This window comes from Callospermophilus lateralis, chromosome 4 (assembly GCF_048772815.1).
Source record: "Callospermophilus lateralis isolate mCalLat2 chromosome 4, mCalLat2.hap1, whole genome shotgun sequence".
NCBI lineage: Eukaryota > Metazoa > Chordata > Mammalia > Rodentia > Sciuridae > Callospermophilus > Callospermophilus lateralis.
Genome location: NC_135308.1, coordinates 146,408,163 through 146,430,471, shown reverse-complemented (window position 1 = coordinate 146,430,471; position 22,309 = coordinate 146,408,163). Strand labels below are relative to the sequence as shown.

Sequence of the window (22,309 nt, the reverse complement as noted above, 5' to 3'; positions counted from 1 at the left end):
ATTTCTCACTTCCTCTAGCACTTCTATTTGCTAACTATCTATGTTATTTATCTACTGTGTCATTCTGGGAGTAATTTCTTGCAGGAGTTCACCTATTTATTTCAGCCTCACAAAACAAAGAACTGAGCCTCAGGAAGATTGTGGCTAACCTACAATTGAACCTGTGTTACAACTCATTCTAGTTTGCAACCCTGGCCAGTTTCTGGCAGGCTCGGGCTTGATGCCAGGCTAATCTTTTAGTTACTAACTTCCACTGAACCCTCAGAGTATAAAGATTTTTAACATTGCATAAGGCTTTTCTGTTTTCATTATTTCATACTTTGTTCTAAATATTACAAAAAGGAATGCTGAGTGTTCTTTCTATAGAAATAAATATCCCCAAAGACAGTCCTTGTGAAGTTACAGGATGTCAAGTACATCTAGCTAACATTTTAATTTATGCTTCACTTATAAGTCTGAGGCAGCATGGTAGGGTTCCTGATTGATCATCTGGCATTCCAGCTGGCTTCTCTGCGCAGGACTATGTCAGTCTTACATTCTTTCATGTTCACCGGGCGCCATTGCCCAGATAGTGGGGGTGTAACTGCTATTCTTCAAAATTAAGAAATGGCTCCTGAGACACAAGAGTAGGATTAGAGTGATGGAATTACTACTTTCCATTATATATTAATTTATTTGTTATTTTAATTTATTACTTGTAATAGCATTTCTTTTAATATGAACTTACATTACGTTTATTATTAATTTATTTTCACTGTATTAATTTGTTTTTGTATTCTAAGTCATTGTAATTAGTTTAGTGCAACATCTCTTGTTATGATGCTGTGGGATGGGGAGGGGAAACATCACAATAAAAACAGATCACTGCATCACAGTTCTTGCTCTGTCAGTTCTCAAGATAGTCACGGCTAAGAACTATCCTGCCTTTTTTATATAAATAAAAGCTAAATGTAAAAATGCTCTATAAAATATAAATGATGATTCTAACTATCACTATTAACAAGTAATCAAACATTAGCAATCAAAGGACACATTTGGAAACTGGCAACAACCTGAAAGGCACTCCTTACCCAACTTTGCCACTTGCATTATTTTTGTTGTATGATTATGGGGACTCAATACTTTTTAAAGTTTCAGTATATAATCAATATAAAATTATTTTGAAAAACTTAAATTAAATTTTATTAATATATTAAGATGAAATCCAAAATGTGATTTAGAAGCATGCATGACTTTGGGTCACTCAAGAGTAGGAGAACAAGAATTCTCTAACGCGTGTTCTAACCCTAGATTTTAACAAGGAATTCATAGCCTCTTGGTAACTTCCAAAGTTAATTTTTGGAGCACATAGTAGCATCTCAGCTATAAGTGCTTCAGACCCAGGTGTTCTTAGTTATTTCAGGATTTTTCTTCCATTACATCATGATGGTGATGATGATGCTGAAGAAGAAATAGGAGACTCTATGAAGAGTCTAGAATAACAGAGAATATTTTTATCTGGGAAATTAAGCTGCTAGCAGTAGTTGACCCCCTTGAAGTGCCTGTTGAGAAAAATCATCCCCAAATGGTAACAGTGAGCATTTATACCACAATAAAGTCCTAAATCCTTGCAGAGATTCCCAGTAAAGAATCTTTTAGGGAGAATTCCCCATCCCACGTCACACCCTGCCTCAGGGATATGATATGTACTTATTTGTGCAGAACTGTACTCCTAGAATTCACTCATTTTCTTGGGCACCAGTTCCAAAATTCAGTCTTTATCTGAATTAACCTCTTCAAAAATCAGGTCATCACCAATTCTTTCACTCCTAGACTGTAAACTATATGAGAACAAAGACCATGCATGGTTTTCTTAACTCCTCTGTTTCTAGGGTCTAATATGACAGACGGTAGGAAAGTAAAATAGTCATGCATGATTAAAATAAGTGTCCCAGAGCAAAGAAATTTATATTGCCTGTGGTCTTGGGTTGTCTGCAAAACAGTACTGCGCCCCCCTCAAGATTTTCTAAAATGAAATTTGACTTTCTGACTTTTGTGTTTTGATGTCACATTTGCTTTCTAATTCTGAGGAGCTTACTGCTCCTTCCCTACAGAAACTTGCAAACTTAAGTTGCTAGTTTATAAACATATGAAAATAGACAACCAAGCAGATACTTTGCATGCTTTGAGGGGACAGAATGGAAAGAAGAAATTGATGGTCTCAGTGTTTTTCCTCTAGAGTTTTAATTGCATGAAAGCTTTCAAAAATATTAAACTAACTGCTTTAATTCATACTTAGTTTAAAAGTATAAAGAATAAAATACTTCTCTAGACAGTCTCACATTGATTTTTTTCCACTGGGTGTATTTATGTCCAACTATTTGAAGATTCAAAATATTCAGATTTATAAATAAAATAGCAAAAGCCACATACATTTAATGAATATTTATTGAGAACTCACTATATGTCAGGCATTGTACTCAAGCTGGGAATAAAATAATGAGCAAATTACCAAAGAGAAGTCTACCTTCATGGAACTAAATTAAGTAGAAAAATCTATAGCCTACTTAGTGAATGTGTCTTACCCAATGCAGGGGAATCAAGCCAGAATTCCTGGAAGAATTGCCCAACAGGAGCTAGCTAAGACAAAACTAGTAAGGATGATAGGGAGAGGGTGAAATGAGAAAGAGTTCCAGTTATAGAGAACAATATTGCGATGGCCAAGGAGTAAGAGGACACACAGCTTTCAAGGAACCCCAGGAAATCCAATTCAGTTCAATTTAACATGTATTTATTGATACCTACCATTTGCCTGACCTCTACCAAAAACTATGAGAAGTATAAAAGATGCATTTTAACATGAATCTTCTCCTAAAATTCATATGGGCTCAAGAACCAATATTTTAAAAAGTGCATTTGTTCATATAAAGCACCATTAGGCTTAGAGAATATCAAGTGGTGAAGACAAAAAGATAGCAATGTTTCCTAGGGCTGATCTAGAGAATTGTGTTATAGAATATGTAATAAATTAGAGTCACTGTTATAATTCACCAGTTAATGTCTTTTGGAAAGCAGGATGAGCAAGTATCTCTGGGCATTTCCCTTGCTCACCACCCAGCCCACCAATGTGCACACACATGCACACATGTACCCTCTCAACATCTAATCTTTAACCACCTTCCTTCCCTCAGTTGACCATTATCATCTTACTTACCCTATCCCAAAAGCCTCCAAGTAGATCTACATACCTCCAATCTCATTCTTTTTAAATTCATTTTCCATCCTGCTGTTAGGGTCATCTTTTTAAAACACGTATCTAATAATGTTCTCTGACTTAAAAGTTTTGAGGGCACCAGGTTTTCTACATAGTAAAGTCTGATTTCATCAGCATATCATTCAAGCTCTCTCAGGCTCTCATTCCCAGACTTCATTTCCAGTATTATCCTCTTACCTTTCGGCCTGGTTTCTAGCGTATTTCACAGATTTGTGCTTTTGTTTATGCTGTGTATTTTGCCTGCTAAAACCCTATTCACACTGGAAGTTCACTTCTATAGTTACTGGTGCTTATGTGCTGGCATTCCACAGTATATATTAGAAGGCCCCCCAGATTTCATTCCCTTAGAGACCCTGCTTTGTTTATCTTTGTATACCTTCAATTGCTAGCAAGTGAGTATATAATGAGCATTGAATTAAATTTGTAAACTGTGAAGTATGTCTATGTATTCCCATTTACCTACCTATCTAAATTCCTCTCCTAAGAATTTATAATCCATTAATTGTAGTAGGTAGGTATTATGTGCAGTGTATTGCCCTTGCTAGAACAGGTGCAAAAAACATTTGCTTGCCTTTGAGGAATCCAACAGTTTAGTAGGGAAATGATATAAGAATAAGTCAAAGAGATAAAGAAGATAAAAAGAAGCGATAAGAAAAGGCATTATGATGCTTCAGTGGTTAGTTGATTGGATCCCTTCCTTGCTCTAAAAAGTACTTAAAGGATGACATAAATGACATCAAATAATTTTTTAAAGTATATGTAAGATGAAAGCAAGATAGAGATAAGGGATATCACTTGAGTTGGACCTTGAAAGGTCAGTGGAAGTTTGAATATCACAGGGAAAAAAAATGAGATCAAGGGAAGGACAAAAGAAAATGGAGATAGAAAGGAGAGATACTGGTTTCTTTGTGGGTAGTGTCAAACTACTCAAAATAGCAAGGAATCTTATAAGATTGAAGAATGTAAAAGTAAGATTAGAAACTTGGGGAATTATCAGGGAATCTTTATGAGGAACCCTCAAGAAAAAGAATTGCCATGGGAAGTGCACCTACTAGTAGCTAAGTAACATGAATCCATATGGCATTCGCGCAGCATGGTTACCCAGCCTTTTCCAACAGTGTTTGACTCAGTTCCGGGAATGAGACAGTGGCATGGACCTTATCTGGAAGGACTGACAAGTGCCCGGGATGGCAGAAGTACCAGTAGCCAAGTATTCCAGGAGAACAGGAGATCTGCACCAACTCCGCTGCTTCCTCCAAGCCTTTTGTCTTACTCAGGGCCTTCCACCAGTTTACCTTTCCTCTCCTGTGTCTCCATGTTCCCTCTCCATTAGTACTTTCTCTACTTCCTGTAAAACTTGCTTCAGTAGCTCTCAAAAGCAAAGGAAAAGAAAGAGGGGAAAATGAAGCAACCCTCCTTCAGTCCTGCTCCGTCCCTGGCTGTCTCCAGATTTGCTCCTTCCTTACTTACGCAGACTTCCCAAAACAGTGGTCCACATTCACTGTCCCCATGCCTTTTACTTCACAATCCTCTTTGATGGGACTTGTCCCCACAATTCTCTTGGAAAGAGTTCTCTTGTGATCCCTCACAAATTGCTCTGTATTACCAAGTCAAAGGGCCTTTTCTGCTTCTTTTAAGGCCTCTCTGCCATATTTAACAGCTGGTTCATGTCTTGTCATGAAACTCTTTATCCCCTTGGCTTCTGAGACAACATACTCTCCATTGTTTCCTCGTTTCCTTCTTCTCCTCACTTCTTTCATAGTGTTTCCCTGTTCTTCTCCGTGGGTGCCTTCATCCATTTCACAGTTTCAGCTATAACATAGGCACTGATTACCTCCAAATCTATAGCTCCATCATGAACCTCTCTCCAAATTTCAGTCTCCTATAACTTCCTGCAGACATCTATTCCTACAATAGGCTCCAATCACATTCAAAAGAGAGCACATCATCCTTCCCCACCACACCTTCAAACTCTCACCTCTTCCTGAAGTCTCCTTCACACCCGACCATGGCTCACCCAAACAAGAGACTTCACAGCATCCTTGGCTCCATCTTCAACTGATGCCTGCATTCAATCAATAATCAAATCCAGTTTGGGCTGTTAATATTTCTTTAATATCTCTAAACTCCTGCTGTAACTATCCTACTGTAGACCTTCACCATATCTTATATCATCCCAAAATGGATTTGCAGCCTCCACCTTTATCCCTTCAAATCCATACTTTGAATAGCCACTGGAGTGTGCTTGCTAAATTGCAAAATCCTGCCATATCCTTTCTAGGCATAAATAATTCACCATCTTCCCAGAGCTATGGGATGAATCCCACCTTGTGGCTCATTGCCTGATCTCTCCCTCCCTATTTCTCCAGCTTGATAACAATAAAAGCCTTGTTGGTTTTCACCCTCTCACTCCATGGCTTCTTTACTCAGTGCCTTTGTTCCTGCTATAATTAATCTATGCAATGCTCCTCCCGCTGCCTCCACCACTTTCTGTATTCTGGTTAACTTGTACTCCATCACTTAGTAAGTAGCAGAGGTGTCACTTTCCCCACAAAGTCTTTCCTGATGTGCATCTTTGTAATTCAGGAATCTTTTCTCTATGTAGCTATAATCAACATACTTGTTGCATCAAAAAATAATGTATTTATGTGCCTGTCTTCTACTGCCACCCCAAATTTACCCCACCCCTTTTAGGAGAGAGAATGACATAGTTACTTTAGATTTTTCAGTGTTTATCAACATGTGCACAGAATGGTAAGCACTCAGTAAATGTTGTGAAATGGTAGTTTAAGTGAATGAGAGAATGAATGGATGAATAAATGAATGAGCCCCACAAGTCCAGGCAAGTTACAGTGTTTCTCTTTGTCCTCATAATCTTTTAGACAACTCAAGAACTTAAAATGAAAATCATATCTAATAAATGACTAGAGAAGCATCCCCTCTTGTTAGAGTTAAATGACCTCCATGGTTTCCAAGGGAATGGCTTCCATTTCTTCTTTTCTATCCACTTGGAAAGTTAAAGCAAAAGCCATAGATAACTGAGCAGTGAGCTATTTTGGGGTCAGTCCAACCATGTTCCCTAACTGAGTTTAAAGTATAACTGAGAGGTACTGCAGATTAACCTGTGGAGTGAGGCAGAAACCAGATGATTATGCAAAGCTTCCACCCTGGGAGCATCTGCAGCTCTATAATATGTGGGGCCCAGTTCAAAATAAAAACGTGGGGCCCTATATTCAAAGAAAAGACAAAAGAATGTCATTTATATACACACATAAATGATAAATGGTATTTCTCTGGACTCCCATGGTGTTTTAGTTTGTTTGGGTGCTATTTACTACTTAATCTTTTTAGTAAAGAAAAATTAAAATTTTTATGTTGTTAGCATGAATTTTCCTTTTGTTTTTATATTGTACAATGCTGCTGTTAAGTGCAAATATTTATAAGCATGTAACTCCCATGCAGGATCACCAAAATTATTCAATCATATTTTATAGTTTTCATCCAAAGAATGTATTGGACTGGTCAAGAAAACAAAAACACACACAAAGCCACTCCAGGAAGGTTAGGAGGAGGGAGAATGCCCCCAGGGGTGGAGCCAGCCAAGGAAGCATTCTTAAACACAAGATACTTGTGTGGAGAGCGGATTCTCTCAGACACCTTGGAGCCTGCTTCCTGTTGTAGGACACTGGCTGGGTCTCCACTACCCCACTGACCAATGCAGTGCCCTGACAGAGCAGGGTCTGGGGAAGTTGAGCCAGGTGTCTCCCTTTCAGGGGTCTATCCCTCTAATCCATGGCACACATGGAACACCCAAAAAATCTCAAATCTCTGTACTAGGGCATGCTTAGTACCGGACCTGGATAGCCTCTGGCAGGTTGCCCAATGGATGTTCCATGGTGTGGCCAGTCAGGTGCTATGAGACAGGAATACTGACACAAACCCTCTCATGCCAGCACTCAGACTCCTGCTGGGAGTAAAGGATAGTAGTGGTTTCAGCTCTGGGCTGAGGAGGGTAAGTCAGGCAGGACCCATGGCACCTGGCAGCAGTAAAGGTGTTCTCTGCCAGAACCTACCCATATGCAGCAGTGGGAAGCAAGGCTCCGCAGCTGAAGTGCCAGGATCCCAGCACATGCTTCATTGTCCCTTCAGACTTAACTTACAAAACACAAATTTAAAAAAAAAAAAAAATGAGCAGATTTCAAGACAGGAACTACAGAGCATTAAACTCCAAGTACAAGGCCCTTTGAGCTTTGGGCCCTATGGGATGCCCAATTAAGTGACTTGCCCAAGGCCACAAATTTAAGTAAATGGCAGAGCTAGGAATAAAACCTGCATTTGTTCCCCATACCACACATGCTGCCTCTTTCAGAATAGACTATTTCTGGCAAAAACAACATGAAACTAGAAGATTTACAGTGCTATGTTCTTTTTTAAAAAAAGGAGTTCCTGCAGGGATGCTTTATTTTTAGCAATTTTACTTTATAGTTTATAAAGCAACTTCATATAAATCACTTCACCACATCCCTAAAAGGTAGGTGTTATTCTTAGCCCCATTTTACAGATGAGGAAAGAAGTTCTTTGGCTCCAAACCACACTGCTAATGAAGAACAGAGCTGGAACAGGAACCCAGGAGATCCAGACTCCCTATTCCTTTGTTAATCTCCAATCCCTTGATAGAAATTATAGGAAAATGGAGACCAATGGGCTGATAGAGACAACCTCTACCATCAGACCCCAATGGGTCAACTTCTTGTGGAAGACATATGCCATGGGTGGCCAGGGAACATCTGATTCCACAGCAGGTCTGCCACTTACTGTGATTTCAATCAAGTTGCTAGTTTTCTCTCCACTTCCTTGTTCTCAATTCTAATAGCAACAGATTTGTAGATTTCTTCTGAGGGTAAAACAGTGCCTGGTCCACAGTTAACACTCAGCAACAAACATTCATCATTGTTGATTTGTATGAAACTTGGGACTGAGCCCAACTCCCCTTCTCCTATATGTATCTCTCAATACTGGACACTTACTTGAAGAAAATTACTTTCCCCCAAAAAAGATTTATTATTATTTTGTGATTATTATTCACACAATAGGAGGATGTGAGTGCTCATATACCTTGTTAGAACATCCAGAACAGATGTGTGTTAGGAACTAACATCTGGTCCAAACCTCTCATTGTTCAGTTGAGAAAACTTAAGTCTCAAGGAAATTGAATGAATTTTTTTGTTTATACAATTAATTTGTTCATGATAAGTCAGAAATCTAAATTCAGTGCTCATTTCTAATAAATGTTGCTTCTGTTAGACGAAACACAACTCTATCATTATCATTATTTTAAAATGCTGATTTTTTCATAACGTGGCATGATTATGAAAAGCTGCAAATTCTTTTTATTTTGGTTGTTATAATTGATCCTGATGATCATTATAATCATTATACTGTGAAAAATGATTTAAATTCATTTGTGCTTCTTGTACACATAAATTGAAGAATATACCAGTATTATTTTCACAGTATGTTCTCTTTTTCCTTCCGGATAGGAAATATTTTTGAGCCATATGGGATCCTAATTCTCTGAATGCTTTTAGATTATCAGATGTCTCAACTGACAGTCCTGGATGAAAATCAAATCATGAGAATTTGCAAAACTGAAAAAAAAATCAAGAACATTTTGGTGTTATGGTGTACCGGCAATTCCATCTTTATCTTTTCTTCAATTAAAGGGGAAAAAAAGACACATTAAGTATCCTGCATATTAGAATTTCCTGATGAAACTTTTTAATCCTTTTCCTACTAACTTAGCTTAGTGACCTTTAGACAGTTTTTATGGATGTTTTTATAAATCTGTGCCTCTTGTTTTTACTTATGTATTCAAGCTTTATTTTACTCAATACTAAGCAAACAGGTGTAAGAGGAAATACAAAAATGCATACAGCATGATCTTTTCCACCAGGAAGTTTGCTGTCCAATCAAAGAGACATGACATAGAACACAAAGTAGACAGAAAGTAGATACTGTGGCTGTGTACCACCTCTTTAACCAGACAAGGTGTGCCCATAATCATAATGCACAATTTAAGTTAATATGAAGAACTTCATGATGGTTTTAATATCAAATATCTTAAAAATCTTTCTTTAGCTTAAAAAAATTAGACAAGGGAATGGTTAATAATATTCTCTATGAGGAAGGATATTCTTTCCTTTTCTTTCTCTTAAAGGATTAAGTAATATTACTTGATAAATAAAATGGTGTACACAAGAGCATCCTATACGGTGTCAATGTGGCACAAGGGACAGGAGTGTTTATATGCCATGTACAAACCTTCTTTTTGTATTCAACCCACGGCCACATGACGTGGCCAGCCAGCCCCACGACTGCTCAGAGGACTTCCCTTCCTCGTGATCTTGCTCCCACCGCTCAGCTAGGGCAGCTTTGCCTGTCTGCCTGCTTTGATGGCCCCACACTGCAGCCCAAGGTTGTGTGCCAGTGATTGTTCCCACCACCAAATTTCAAAAAACCAAATAAGCCTAGAAAAAACTTTCATGGGGTGGAAAATGTTTTTTATCCTAAAGTCATCTCCAGAAAAATGTCTTAAATACCAAAACTAAAAATAAACCTGGGGAAAAGTCAGAAATACTCCATCACTCAGCTGTTTCCACAAAGAGATCACCACTGCCCTCCACAGGCTTTCCAGGTGGCAGAGGACCTACCTACACAAACTCTTGAGACCTCCAGAGTTCAGGGCAGAGCCACACGCTGAGGCCAATCCTGGGCAGGGCAACTTAGATGTACATGCCACCAAATGTTTTAGTGCTTCTGCCCTGATGAGATGTGTATGGATTTCAAGTTTTTTCCTAAGGAATGCCAGACTTCTGCACAAATGTACTTCCTTTAGAACCATAACCATACAATCTCTGGATGCCTGCTGTCTTCAATTGCAAACTGAAAGCCACTCCCAGATTTAAAATCTGTCAACTCCAAGAACACTTGGATAATTTCATATCCAGTGTTAACAAGATTCAAAATCCAGAGGAAATTCTTTCGAGAATATTTTTATGAGATTTCACAATTTCAAGTCAAAATAAGAAGAAGCAGTGCTAAAAATTGACATACACACACACACACACACACACACACCCCAAGTTGGTTTGCATAACTTTCATTCTTTCTGATATCCCTTCTTTGCTATTCTTAGTGTTATTACACCTCAGTCTATATTAGGTGAGCAGTAAAACACTGCCGCCCCATTAGGACCTCTATTACATGTGGCGGTACATGTCGCCATCACTATTTTCACTGACAGATAAACCCTGGTCAGGGCAACTTAGATGGATAAGGCGGAGAGACCTTCTTGCTCAGAGCCTACCTCTTCCATAGTCTCTGCCTGCCTGCTTCCCGAGAGATACCTACCACTGGTGTTCAGAGGACTGTGGGCCCATGCAGTTTACCCGCACATCCTGAAGGGCGCCCACAGTACTTCCTCTTGGGCACAATGAGGGAGAAGGTACATTTCTCTCTTTTCATCAGTAAAGCAAAGGCTTCTCCGGTTTTCCAATGGACAGCTTCTGTCACATGTCCCACCACAGCTTTAAGGGAGGCTGAGAACATTTAGCGTAGCCAGTCTCTGTAGTAGAAGGCAGCCAGGGAGAGGGACTCAGCCTACCAACAGTGTTGCCACAACCTAGAAATAGAATCGCTGGCACCGTGGAGTGTGAACATTTTCGGCATAATAGGTACTGCTAAATCTTCACCATAGTTGTATGAATTTAGAATCTTTATCAAAGGCTATGCTGATTTTTATCTTTGCCATCTGGCTTTTCTCATTGATTCAAATGCAAGATCATATTTGGTTTGGGAACTCGACTCCTGAGTGAGGCCAATTCCCATGATCCTCCAAAAGGCCATATTTCTTATTGTTTCTATTGTTGAGCTCAACTTCTATATCATCCAGTTTCCTCATCTATTTTTCACACCATAGCCAGAGTACATTCAAAGATGCAAATTAGTTTATGTCCTTCAGTGTTTCCCATGGCATGTAGAATAAATTCAAAGTCCTTCTCAGGGTCTACAAGTCCCTGCATTATTCATACTTTGCTTTCCCCGCTAAGGTCTCCTTCACCCTCAGTCACTGAATTCCATTCTTAGTAGAATTCTGTGTGTTTCTAGAATATTCCTGGTACTTTTCTCACCTCAGTGCCTTTGCACCTTTTTTACTTCTGCTTGGAATGCTCTTCTAATGGCTCTTGCTGGGTCGCTCCTTAAAATCCCTCAGGTGTTAATTTACACGTCACTTGCTCAGAAAGGCTTTCCTGACCAGTCTTTCTAGCATAGGTCTTTCTTGTTTTGTTTTGTTTTGTTTTACCTCAGCACTCTTAACTTTCTTAATAGCAGTTAGGGTTAGGGTTAGCTGTGTGACCGTAGACAACTTATCAGCTTCTCTGTGCCTTCAATTTTTAATTTGATAAGGATAATAATTATAATGACCTCCAGAATCAAGCAATATAAAGCTCTCAATCCTGAACATAGTCTGAGGGACACAAATACCCTTTGTTCCCAGACATCCTCCACCTTAATTCATTTCTGGAAAACTTCATTTTCTAAGCTGACCAGACAGGTAGTCTGACGGGGCTCTGTAGAAGATCTGTATCCTTTATACCAATCCTTGTTATTTCTCACCTCCCTGTATATACCCAGCTCAGAGCAGGGTGAGTATGAGGTGCTTTAGGCAGAAGCGCCCTGGGTACTTTCATTAACATGCCTGGCTCTGGATTCCACTCAAACCGTTTTGAAGGGAAACTAACAGCTTGACCTTTCAGAAGATAATTTATTTGAAATAAAATGTGTTAGAGAAAGTATGGCAGTCGCTCTCAATGATCTATATGTCTATGTATATATTTGAAAAATAGTGTCATAGGAGTTACTCACTAGTGACATTGCACACCTGTTGACTGGAATCTCCACACACATAATCTCCTACTGAACATGGGGTTCTCTTTCTATAGTGAAGGAAACATCATCTCAGAGTCTGACAGAATAAAACACTGATCCCAGATCTATCATATACTGACTGAGTGACATTGAAGAATTAGTTTCACATATTTGAGACTCAATTTCCTTATTTATACAATAAAGATAATACCACCCATCTTACAAGGTTCTTGTAAATTTTTTTTAATTTTTTAGTTGTAACTGGACACAATATCTTTATTTTATTTATTCATATTTATATGGTGCTGAGGATTGAACCCAGGGCCTCACACATGCTAGGCAAGCGCTCTACTGCTGAGCCACAACCCCAGCCCCTGTAAAATTTACAAATGAGCTAGACAAAGCTCCTGGACACAGTCTGCTTAGAGGCTGGTGGTTAACATTAATTTTTTCTGGCTCTTCTCCCTGCTCATTATGTGTGGCTGTGTTGGCCACATTCAGGAGCTTCTCTGCACCACCAGGAGAGAGTAGTTTTAAGAGGAAGCTGCTAGAAATACCACGGCGCCATGTTCCTCTGCCTTGGAGAGCTAACCTCGTTACTGCTCACTTTCTCTTGTGAGGCACTGGGAAATGTTCAGCATATTAGATAGGAGAGTAGAACTCAAATACCTGCCAAGATTATGTGCAGCCTACTCAAGGAAAAAAACTTTTTTTAACTTCACAGCTTGTGATTGGGAAAGGACACAGGACAGCTGCTAACTGTTTTCCTTTCATCTCTGCTTTTGGCATATTCCTCTAATAGCTCTGCTATAACACTCGGTCTGCATCACAGTGGGAGCTGAAAGAGTAGAATTAAGGTGCCCCCTCCCCAACCACAACCCCACCCCCTGCTCAGACTCAGCTTCTGGGAAAGGCTATTTAAAACATTTAATGTCCGCCCTACCCCTTTGGGGATGGTATAAACCCAGCTAGACACCACGCTTCAAAAGAGAAGGTAAGACTTTACAGTCATAGGGAAAGTTTAGACTAGGAAACCCCCAGGTCCCTGCCAACCCTGATTCCATGATTCAGTGAGCAGAGGGGAGGTCCTACAGTTTTAAAACTTCTCTCCCGTAGAGGGGACTCATTGTTGCTTAAATGCTGTGAAACCAAACATAAAATACATTGAAACACTGGCTTTCACATGTGAAGTTCTTATGGCTCTAAAATTAAAATATAAATAGTTGAGGTTCAGCCATGTTTTTGTAACTGAACCTTTTCTCTCCTATATTACACTGGAAGTAATGTGGGCTAAGTTATGAGAAAGGTTCCTATCACCTGCAGGAATAAGTTAGTTGTTTAAGTACCTATCTCATGGAGTTGTGGTGAGACTCAAATAAGATGATGTATTTTATACACAAACACAGTGGAATATATACAGTAGATAGGTAAGTAGGTAGATAAGTAGATAGAGAAAAATAAGAACACACAATGAGTTTTGTTCTCATCAACTTTTCCTATTGAAGAACCTATAAATTGGCTTCCTTAAATGAAGAGTTGGTTTCCTCTCTTATAGCTATGACCAAAGCAATACAAATTACTATATAAATAACTTTGCAGTATTTTATAAATACACATAATTCTAAAATTTGCATGAACACATGTCTCAAATGAATCATAATTATAATTTATGATTTCAGCAAATTCTGCTCAACACTTTAACAAATTACCTGCTTACTTAAATGTCCTCCTCTTTTTCTGTAACTTGGAAACAAATGTGTCAAAGGGAAATAGACCTCAAAATGAAGAGGAAATTAATTAGTTATAAAGATAATCATATTAGCTATTAAATAAGACTTAAAATTAAATCTAACATATAGTTTTATTCTGCTAAAATATATGAATTGCATATATAAGATGCTCTCTTGGGACTGGGGTTGTGGCTCAGCGGTAGAACTCTCACCTAGCACATGTGAGGCCCTGTGTTCAATCCTCAGCACCACATAAAAATAAATAAATAAAGATATGTGTCCAACTAAAAAAATAAATATTTTTTTAAAAAGATGCTCTCTTACTGCTTGGTGAGGTAATATTGATTAGAATCAATAGTCTATGTCATCTGAAATATCCAGAAAACTTATAAGCTAAAAATATGAAAATTTCATTATGTGTGTACAAGAAATTCCCTTGCAATTGAAAGAATATATTTAAATGGAAGACTAATGTAGAGCAATTTTTAAAAATGGACTACAAAATTTCTTCCAGTGCCATTTTGTAATTGTGAGAGAGGGAAATAAAATTGGACTTCTTCCATTATATGATCATTTATAGTAACCATGTTTCTGTATGATGAGCTAAATAAAGATTTGTTCCAACACTGACAAAAGTTTAAATTTAGTATTTATTACAATAACTATTACCATAATCATGCAGAAAAGATGTGCATTGGGTTAACTTACTAATTGATATCAAATTGACTCCGTTTCTATAGAAGCTAAGACATACCATTTTTATTCCAAGAAAATTGTATGCACCATGTTATTTATGCTATAAAAATTTTTTAAAAACTAAAGTACATGTTTTTCCATGTGTGAGTTTGCAAGATCTTGGTGTAATTCTCTTATACAACTATCCTATTTTAAATTTAAGACCACACAAATTGTGGATAAGAATCTAATTGAGTTAATTATAAACCAAAAGCAATTTTCTCCAGTCAACAGTAGCCTCTTGATTTTTTTCAGTCTTGGACTGAATAGAGAGAGACTAAATAATATTATTCAGCTTATGCTTATATTAAGAAGAAGCCAACTCCCCCTGGTCCTTAAGCATGCTTTCCTAGCATTTTATGCAATATGTGATGTGAAGGAAAGATTTCTAAATGAATGTGATGTGACATTAAGGTTACGAGGTAGGAGAATGTCTGAAGCGGCAGTCCTTAGAGACAGAGCCATCAGTCTAGATATCCTTAAGAGATGATTTAAATGAAATGCAGTTTTACTTCTAATGGATCATTAAATACAAAACACTGCTTTTCAATCTATTGGTCACCTTATTAGTTTGTCACAGTTGAAAACATCACATGCACAAAATATTCTCCCCATGGTCAGAGAAACTTCAGCTTTCAGCTATCAATGCATAAAATATGAGGTGATTTTTCTTCATTCCATGCTTAAGAAAGCAATAAAGACACCCTGGCTTAGACATTTCTTGTCTGTGAAAGAACAGTTGTTATAAGAACATTGCCTTGGGCCTCTCTGATCCTTCTAATAAATAAGTCATTGACTAAGCAATTTTATCTGAATACCTGTGCAGAGCGCCTGGTAGGGTGTCAAGATAATAATATTTTAGCAGTTATACTTGTCATTTTTATATCATAGATTGCTAGTCCCATAATAAAGAAATACTATTGAAAGTAGAATAAGCTTCTAATTTGTTTTGATGACTAAAAAGTTAGAATTTTCCTAAAGATTCTAAATTTAATGTTCATAATGTTCATAAACTTTGACTAAGAAACATAAAATAATCATATCTTGAGAATGACTCATGAATACTTTATATTTCCTGCTCCATTTTTGCCCCTACTATGTGAAGATTTCACTACAATTTCAATTCTGTGACTATAGAGCAGCACTGTCTAATAGAATTTTCTACAATGATGGACATATTCTAAAATCTGTGTTGTGCTTATAGTGGTCACCAACCACATGTGGCCAAGTACTTGAAAGCAAGATTGAAAAGAATCAACTAGATTTGGCATTTGAGAGGTCATTCTCAACACTTGGCAGAGAATTCCATGGAGTTAATAGAGGATAAAAGCCTATTATAGTGGGTGGAGGAGAAAAAGGGAGATAAAGTAGAGACAGCAGGTGTACTGGGGAGGTGAGGAGGTGGAGTGCACTGGAGTAGGTGGGTGAGCAGAAGACTGGCACAATGGAGCTCTGCTGCAAAAACCAGTGATCTGGCATTTGTGTGAAAAATGGATGGAAGAGGGAGGAAGCTGTATTTTATGTTCAGTTTTTATTAGGAAAAAAGAAGCTAAGCTGAGATTCTCTACCATTTAGGAAAAACAAGTGATAAAGTAAGAATAAATCCTAGTTCCACAGGAAGAATGGAAATGTTTATGTTCCTTTGGTCACCTTGAGGATTTAAGTCCTCAAGTGTTTGAGTTTTTTTCTGAAAATCTATAAGAATCCATAATACTATAAAATAAGGTATTCCATTATTTCCTCTAATAGAAAATTTTATAAATTCATAATACCAAGATTGATTTGTCAAACAAAAAGGATGTATTCTTGAACTTCTCTATAATCATTTATTAAAGCTAACTTTAGGTTACAAATTCTGAAACATAAAATGTAATTTCAAAATATACAATCTATTTTTATATAATTATCCTAATCAAAAGTCAATCAGGACTGAAATCATACAGTTTTTTGAAGTGAATGCATATTGTTTAAACTTTCATTTTGTAAGTGAGAATCATGAAGGCCAAAGAAACAAAAGACTCAGCCAAATTTACCCAACCATGACCTGAACCCAGGTTTTTAGACTCCGAGTCCCCTGCTGTTTAGACAGAGGACTGGATGAATGACACAGCAAGATATTTTGTATGCATTTTCTTTCTATCTATTGTAGAAAGAGAGAAAACATTTTCTTTTATATTAATTTTTCATCGACACACAATTGTACACATTTATGGGGTGCCATGTGATGATTCCATACATATATACATCATGTAATAAACACATCAAAGTGGTTAGCAGAATTCAAAATTTCTAACAGTGTGCCTCGTGGAGGAAAAGAACTCTTTTCTTTGTTTCCTGACTAGTGTTATTTGCCCTTAAGCACATTCTCACAATTTTCATTATGCCTCGCATACTTCTCACTCATTTTTTGAAAGTGTTTGCTAGGGCTGGGCATGGTGGCACATGCTTGTAATCCCTGTGGCTCAGGAGGCTGAAGTTGGAGGACTACAGGTTCAAATCCAGGCTCAGTAACTTAGTGAGGCTGTAAGCAATCTAGTGAGATCCTGCCTCAAAATAAAAAAATAAAAAGGGTAAGGGATGTGACTCAGTGGCACTTACCCAAGCACCCTTGGGTTCGATCCCTGGTACCCAAAAAAAAAAAAAAAACGTATTTGTTAGGAAATTTGAACCAAACAGAAACTATTATCATGTACTTAATGCCTTCCTTAAAAATGTCTGACTTATCTACAATTCTTCTAAAAGACTCTTCCCTTACTGAAGACAGAAAAGATAATATTGGGGTGGCTTTAGAGGCAGAGCAGTGGAGTTTAACGATTTGTTAAAATTATCTCAGTATTCAAAAACTGACCTCAGGTTTTCATAATTATACATAGTAAGTCCTACAAACTATAGGATCTTTGTATGTTTGGGGTTTGTACAAAAAAAAAAACTGGACTTTATATTTTGCATGAAATGAATGTGAAGGTTGCTAATACAGCACATAGAAAAACTGATTGTACTCTAGCTCATAGATGGCCGAAGGACTTTGTTTCCTTCTTTTTGTTGTTGTTATTGTTTGGTTGGTTGTGGGGGGGGATGGGGGTCAGTAACTCCTTTGTAAATATCTCAGAAAGAGTAAAAATCAGATTAAGTATCACATATCTTGCTCATGTCGCAATAGTCCATTTCTGGAAATAATAACACTTTCTCAAAATGAAGTCATTTATATTCTTAGCCATGCTCTATTGTGTGCACTGAGTAATTTCTTGAGAGCAATGTTTCCTGTGGCATATTGCCAAGGCTAGGTTTATTTGTTTTTCATTAGGTTTTTCATTATCAAGCTGCTATATACCTGAATCGTTCCGCTTCCTCTGAGATGGCTGCTGTAGCTTAAGCATAGGAATGATACTATGAGTAGGTGGAATGCTTTTGTCCATTGAATGCCCATTTTTAAATACTTAGCTATGGTACCATTGTAATGGCTTTAATCCTTCTAAGAACAATCAATTATCCATTTATAATGTAGTCTGATATTAAACTGTTTACATTCATCTATTCAGTCCCTGTCCAGGAAAAAGCATTAGTCTCACTTTGCACCATGCTAGGCTTGCCCCTCCTCCTCCTCCTCTCTTATCCCAGGGAAAGCCATCCAGATCCACCCCTGTCCCAGCCTGGAACCAGGATGCATTCTGCATTTCTCCATCATCCCACATGTTCAATCTCCAAGTTAAACTTGTTGATAGTTCGCAAATCCATTTGCTTCTTTCTGACTCCGATGACTACTACCTTAGTTTAAGCCCAAATCATCTCTAGCACAGCTGCAGCAACCTCCTCAACACTGTGGCCCCGGTATTGCCCCTTCCAGTTCATTTTCTTTTACTTTGAACTTATTTCTGCACCTGTTGCCATCCACAAGCAGGTATTCATAAGTGTTTTGTGTTATACACTAATAGAACAGAGTTTGGGGATTTTTCCAGAAAAGTAGCAATCCTGATTCTTGAACTTCTATAGAATCCTTAATTTTTAAAATACTTTTATTTTTTTTATTGACATTATAATATTCATACTTAGCAGTTACAGCATAATAATTCAATACATTTGTACAATGTGTAATGATCATATCAGGGTAATTGGCATTTTCATTTCCTTAAACATTTATCCTTTCTATGTGTGGGTAAAGTTCAAATTCTTCTAGTTATTTTGAAATATATAATAAATTATTATAAATTATAGTTATCCTACTGTACTATATAGAACATAATAACAGTTTCTTCCATCCAAATGTATTTTAGTACCCAAGACCCATCCTCTCTCCGTTGCCCTCTCCCCACTACCCTTCCTAGCCTCTTGACACTCTCTACTTCTCAGCTTCCACCACTGAGCAAGAACATGCAGTATTTGTCTTTCTGTGCCTGTCTTATTTCATTTGACATAATTAGAATCCTAAATTTAAAGAGATGCTCTAGCTTACAGATGAAAGATTCAAATCTAGGGACAAAATGAGTACCTATAATTTCTGTCATGTATTAATCAGCAGCTTAATATAGTCATTGAAATCTGAGATTTTCAGGACTAGGCTAGTTCTTGGAGATTGTGTGATTCAACCTTATCATTTTATAGTTAAGGAAACTGGGACCCAGGTATGGAAATCAAAATGATCTTTCTAATTTTAGAATCCCACCATGTATCTCTTTTCTTAAAACCCGTCCATGGCTTCCCATGATGGTCCCAATGAAGTCTGAACTTCTTGGCATTGCATACAATATCTGTGCAGTCTGGCCTCTGCTTATCTTCCATTCTTACCTTTTCTCTTCTCTCCAAATTGCCCCATAACTCAATGCTTTTCAGTATACTTTGTCTTTTCTTATAGGTTATTGCACATAATATTCCTTTTGTCCCTCCTTCTTTGGGTCCTAACCACATCTGATTAAGTGTCATCTGCTCCAAAAACATCTCTCATATCCCTTCTGGACTCACAAGTGACTGTCACCACATAGCTATTCACAGCATTCCAACTGCCTTTGCATAACCTATGTCTGTTACTGGACTGGAAGGAGTAAAGCCTGTCAGGGGCAGTGTCTGCATCCTATTCATTGCTCTATTTCCCCATCTTGATTAGGAATATGGCATTCAATATTTTAAAATTTATTATTCTCACTTTTAACCTGCCTACTTCATGTCAATTTTTCCATCAGTCCTCCTCGCAAAATCTGTTTTTAGATTAGTTTTTTTAAAAATGAATTGATTCATTCACATCAATGTGCAGGTCACTGATAATCCTAAATGACAACTCTTCCGAGATGCATTTACATTTTTACAGGAACAGAATTCTAAGTCACAGGGATGAATCTCAGTGTAGATAATCTGACTTTAAAAAGTAACCAAGAGAGATTTGTGAGGAGAGGGAAGTTTTCAATACCTCCCAATTGGTAACCCAGGGGACCAACTCTGCCCTCACCTGCACAGAAGAATGACTTTGTGTCTTTGCTTACAAAAAATCAGATCACTTGTTGGTTATTTTACTCTGTGTTAAATAAATTATTATTTCCCACAGTGTAAACATTTAGTTTGTCTGTAACAATTCTGGTTTTGTTTCAGGGAAGCAATGTTATGGAAGATCAAGATTTGCTGGAAATTGGTATCCTTAATTCTGGGCACAGACAAAGAATTCTACAGGCAATCCAGCTCCTTCCAAAGGTAAGAAATACTTTATTGCCCTAGCCCTGTGTATGGTTCCTAGCAGGTTTAAGTCCAGGCTGCAGGGCATGTAATGCAATGTAGAACAGGATATGTTGTGGCCAGCTGGGAATCTTCACAAATATCCATCCCCCCACCCCCAGGTGAGAACTCAGATACAAGAAGGCTAGAGTCATATTAAGTAAGTGCAGGAATGTCCTTGGCTTAAGGCCTCATTCCCCATAAAAAGCAGTATCTCTAATAGCAACTCCATAGACTTAGCCTCCAGCATCTCTATGAGGGTCCTGCCTAATTATTAGAGTCATCACTAAGGAGGTCCAAAATGTCCCATCCCCACCATGTATTTACAGTTCATAGATAGATCCTTCCTGTCTAGATGCAATTGGCCAAGGAGGCATCATTTTTACTGTAAACTGTGTGTTATCTGGCAACTCAGTTGATGTTCTGTTCCTAGATAAGCTTTTAAAGAAGCCTAAAGGAAGAGGTAGGATGTGAGAACTAGTCTTTCAAGATATGTAGGATTTTAATGGATAGGGAAAGGGAAAGGCATTTCAGGAGGCCAGAAGAGCCATCTAGTCCCAGGTATGGTCCAGGCCACAAATTGCTGAAAGCATTAGATAAATCATTAATAATATAAAATCCAATGGGATTTGCACAATAGTGTGAATGTACTAATGTCACTGAACTTATGCTTTAAAAAATTTTGTTAAAAGTATTTCATCACCATTTTTAAAATGATCAAAAAGAAAAAGAATCTTCGGTGTGATTAAAACTGGAGAGTGTAGTGTGCTGTCAGAAATAAAGCAGAAAACATAGATAGGGTCAGTTTGTGTCAGGCTAAGGAATTTGAAATTTTTTCTGTAGGCACTGGAGACTAGACATGCCTGGACTACTTTATACTGATGAATTCTGGAAGCAGTTTACAAGAGGAATTACAAGGAGGGAAAGTTGAAGTGGGGTCATCCAGTTGGGAAAAGATTAGCGGAGGGCAAGCCTGGAGGCAGGGTAGCAGGAGAGCTGTAAAGGATGCACCTGGATCCACAAGCTTTTCCTACATTTTGTACTCTCTCTCTTTTTTTCTCTTCAGAATGGGAAAGAAATATTAAACACTAAGGAAGTTATATGATAAAAATTGTCATCAGACAGTGAACTGAGTTTTTTCTGATAGAAACTTAACACTTGTACATTTAACAAGAGCCAAGCATAGGAAGGAGTATAAAATCATATAATTTCCTACATTAAACAGAAAAGAATAAAATGTCCTTAGAACTAATTCTCAAAATAATCTGAATGTGCATATTGTTTATCTCCCTACTTTTATATCTTAAAATATTATTTCCTCCCAAGCTGAGGGGAGGCAGGTAGTTCAGTGGTAGGGTTATTGCCTACCATGCATGAATCATCATCGTCACTATCATCATCACCACTACCATCATCACCACCACCACCATTATCAACACCACCACAATCATTACCACCACCACCATCATCATCATCATTATCGTCGTCATCGTCTGTCATCCTGGTGGACTACTTTAAGGATTTCTCATTTGTCCTCTCTAACCTGGAGCATTCACACACGTCTAATCTCTGTCTGGAATTCCCTCTTAATCTCTACAACTGGATTTCCACTTCTCTAAAACTCCTTCTAAAATGCAAATCCGTTCACATCACACCCAACTTAAAGTCTCCAATGCATTTCCTTCTCACTTAGAATAAAATTCTTATCTTGTCCCAAAAGTCAATAGGATCTGGCCCCTTCCTACCTTTGTGACTACATTGTCAGTTTTTCCTTCTACACTTCAGACACGTGCTTTCTTTTTGTTTTCCACAATGGCAAGCACATTTTTCCCTAAAGGTCTTTCTGCATTGGTCCCTCTACCTGGAAAGCCCTTCCTTCAGACCTTTGTTCATCATCAAGTCTCTACTCAGGTGACACCACTTCAAAGAGGCCTCATGACCTAAAATCATACCTCCTACCAGTTAT

General features: G+C 37.8%; 1 protein-coding gene across 17 annotated transcripts in view; it reads left to right on the top strand.

Annotated features, from left to right (window-relative positions):
* Anks1b (ankyrin repeat and sterile alpha motif domain containing 1B) overlaps positions 1–22,309 on the top strand; it is a 1,098,518-nt gene that overhangs the window by 784,698 nt on the left and 291,511 nt on the right. For all 17 annotated transcript variants that reach the window (XM_076854981.2, XM_076854978.2, XM_076854982.2 and 14 more), the window contains one exon: positions 20,224–20,322. In XM_076854981.2, the coding sequence (XP_076711096.2) occupies positions 20,224–20,322 (99 nt within the window). The remainder of the gene's footprint in view (positions 1–20,223; positions 20,323–22,309) is intronic.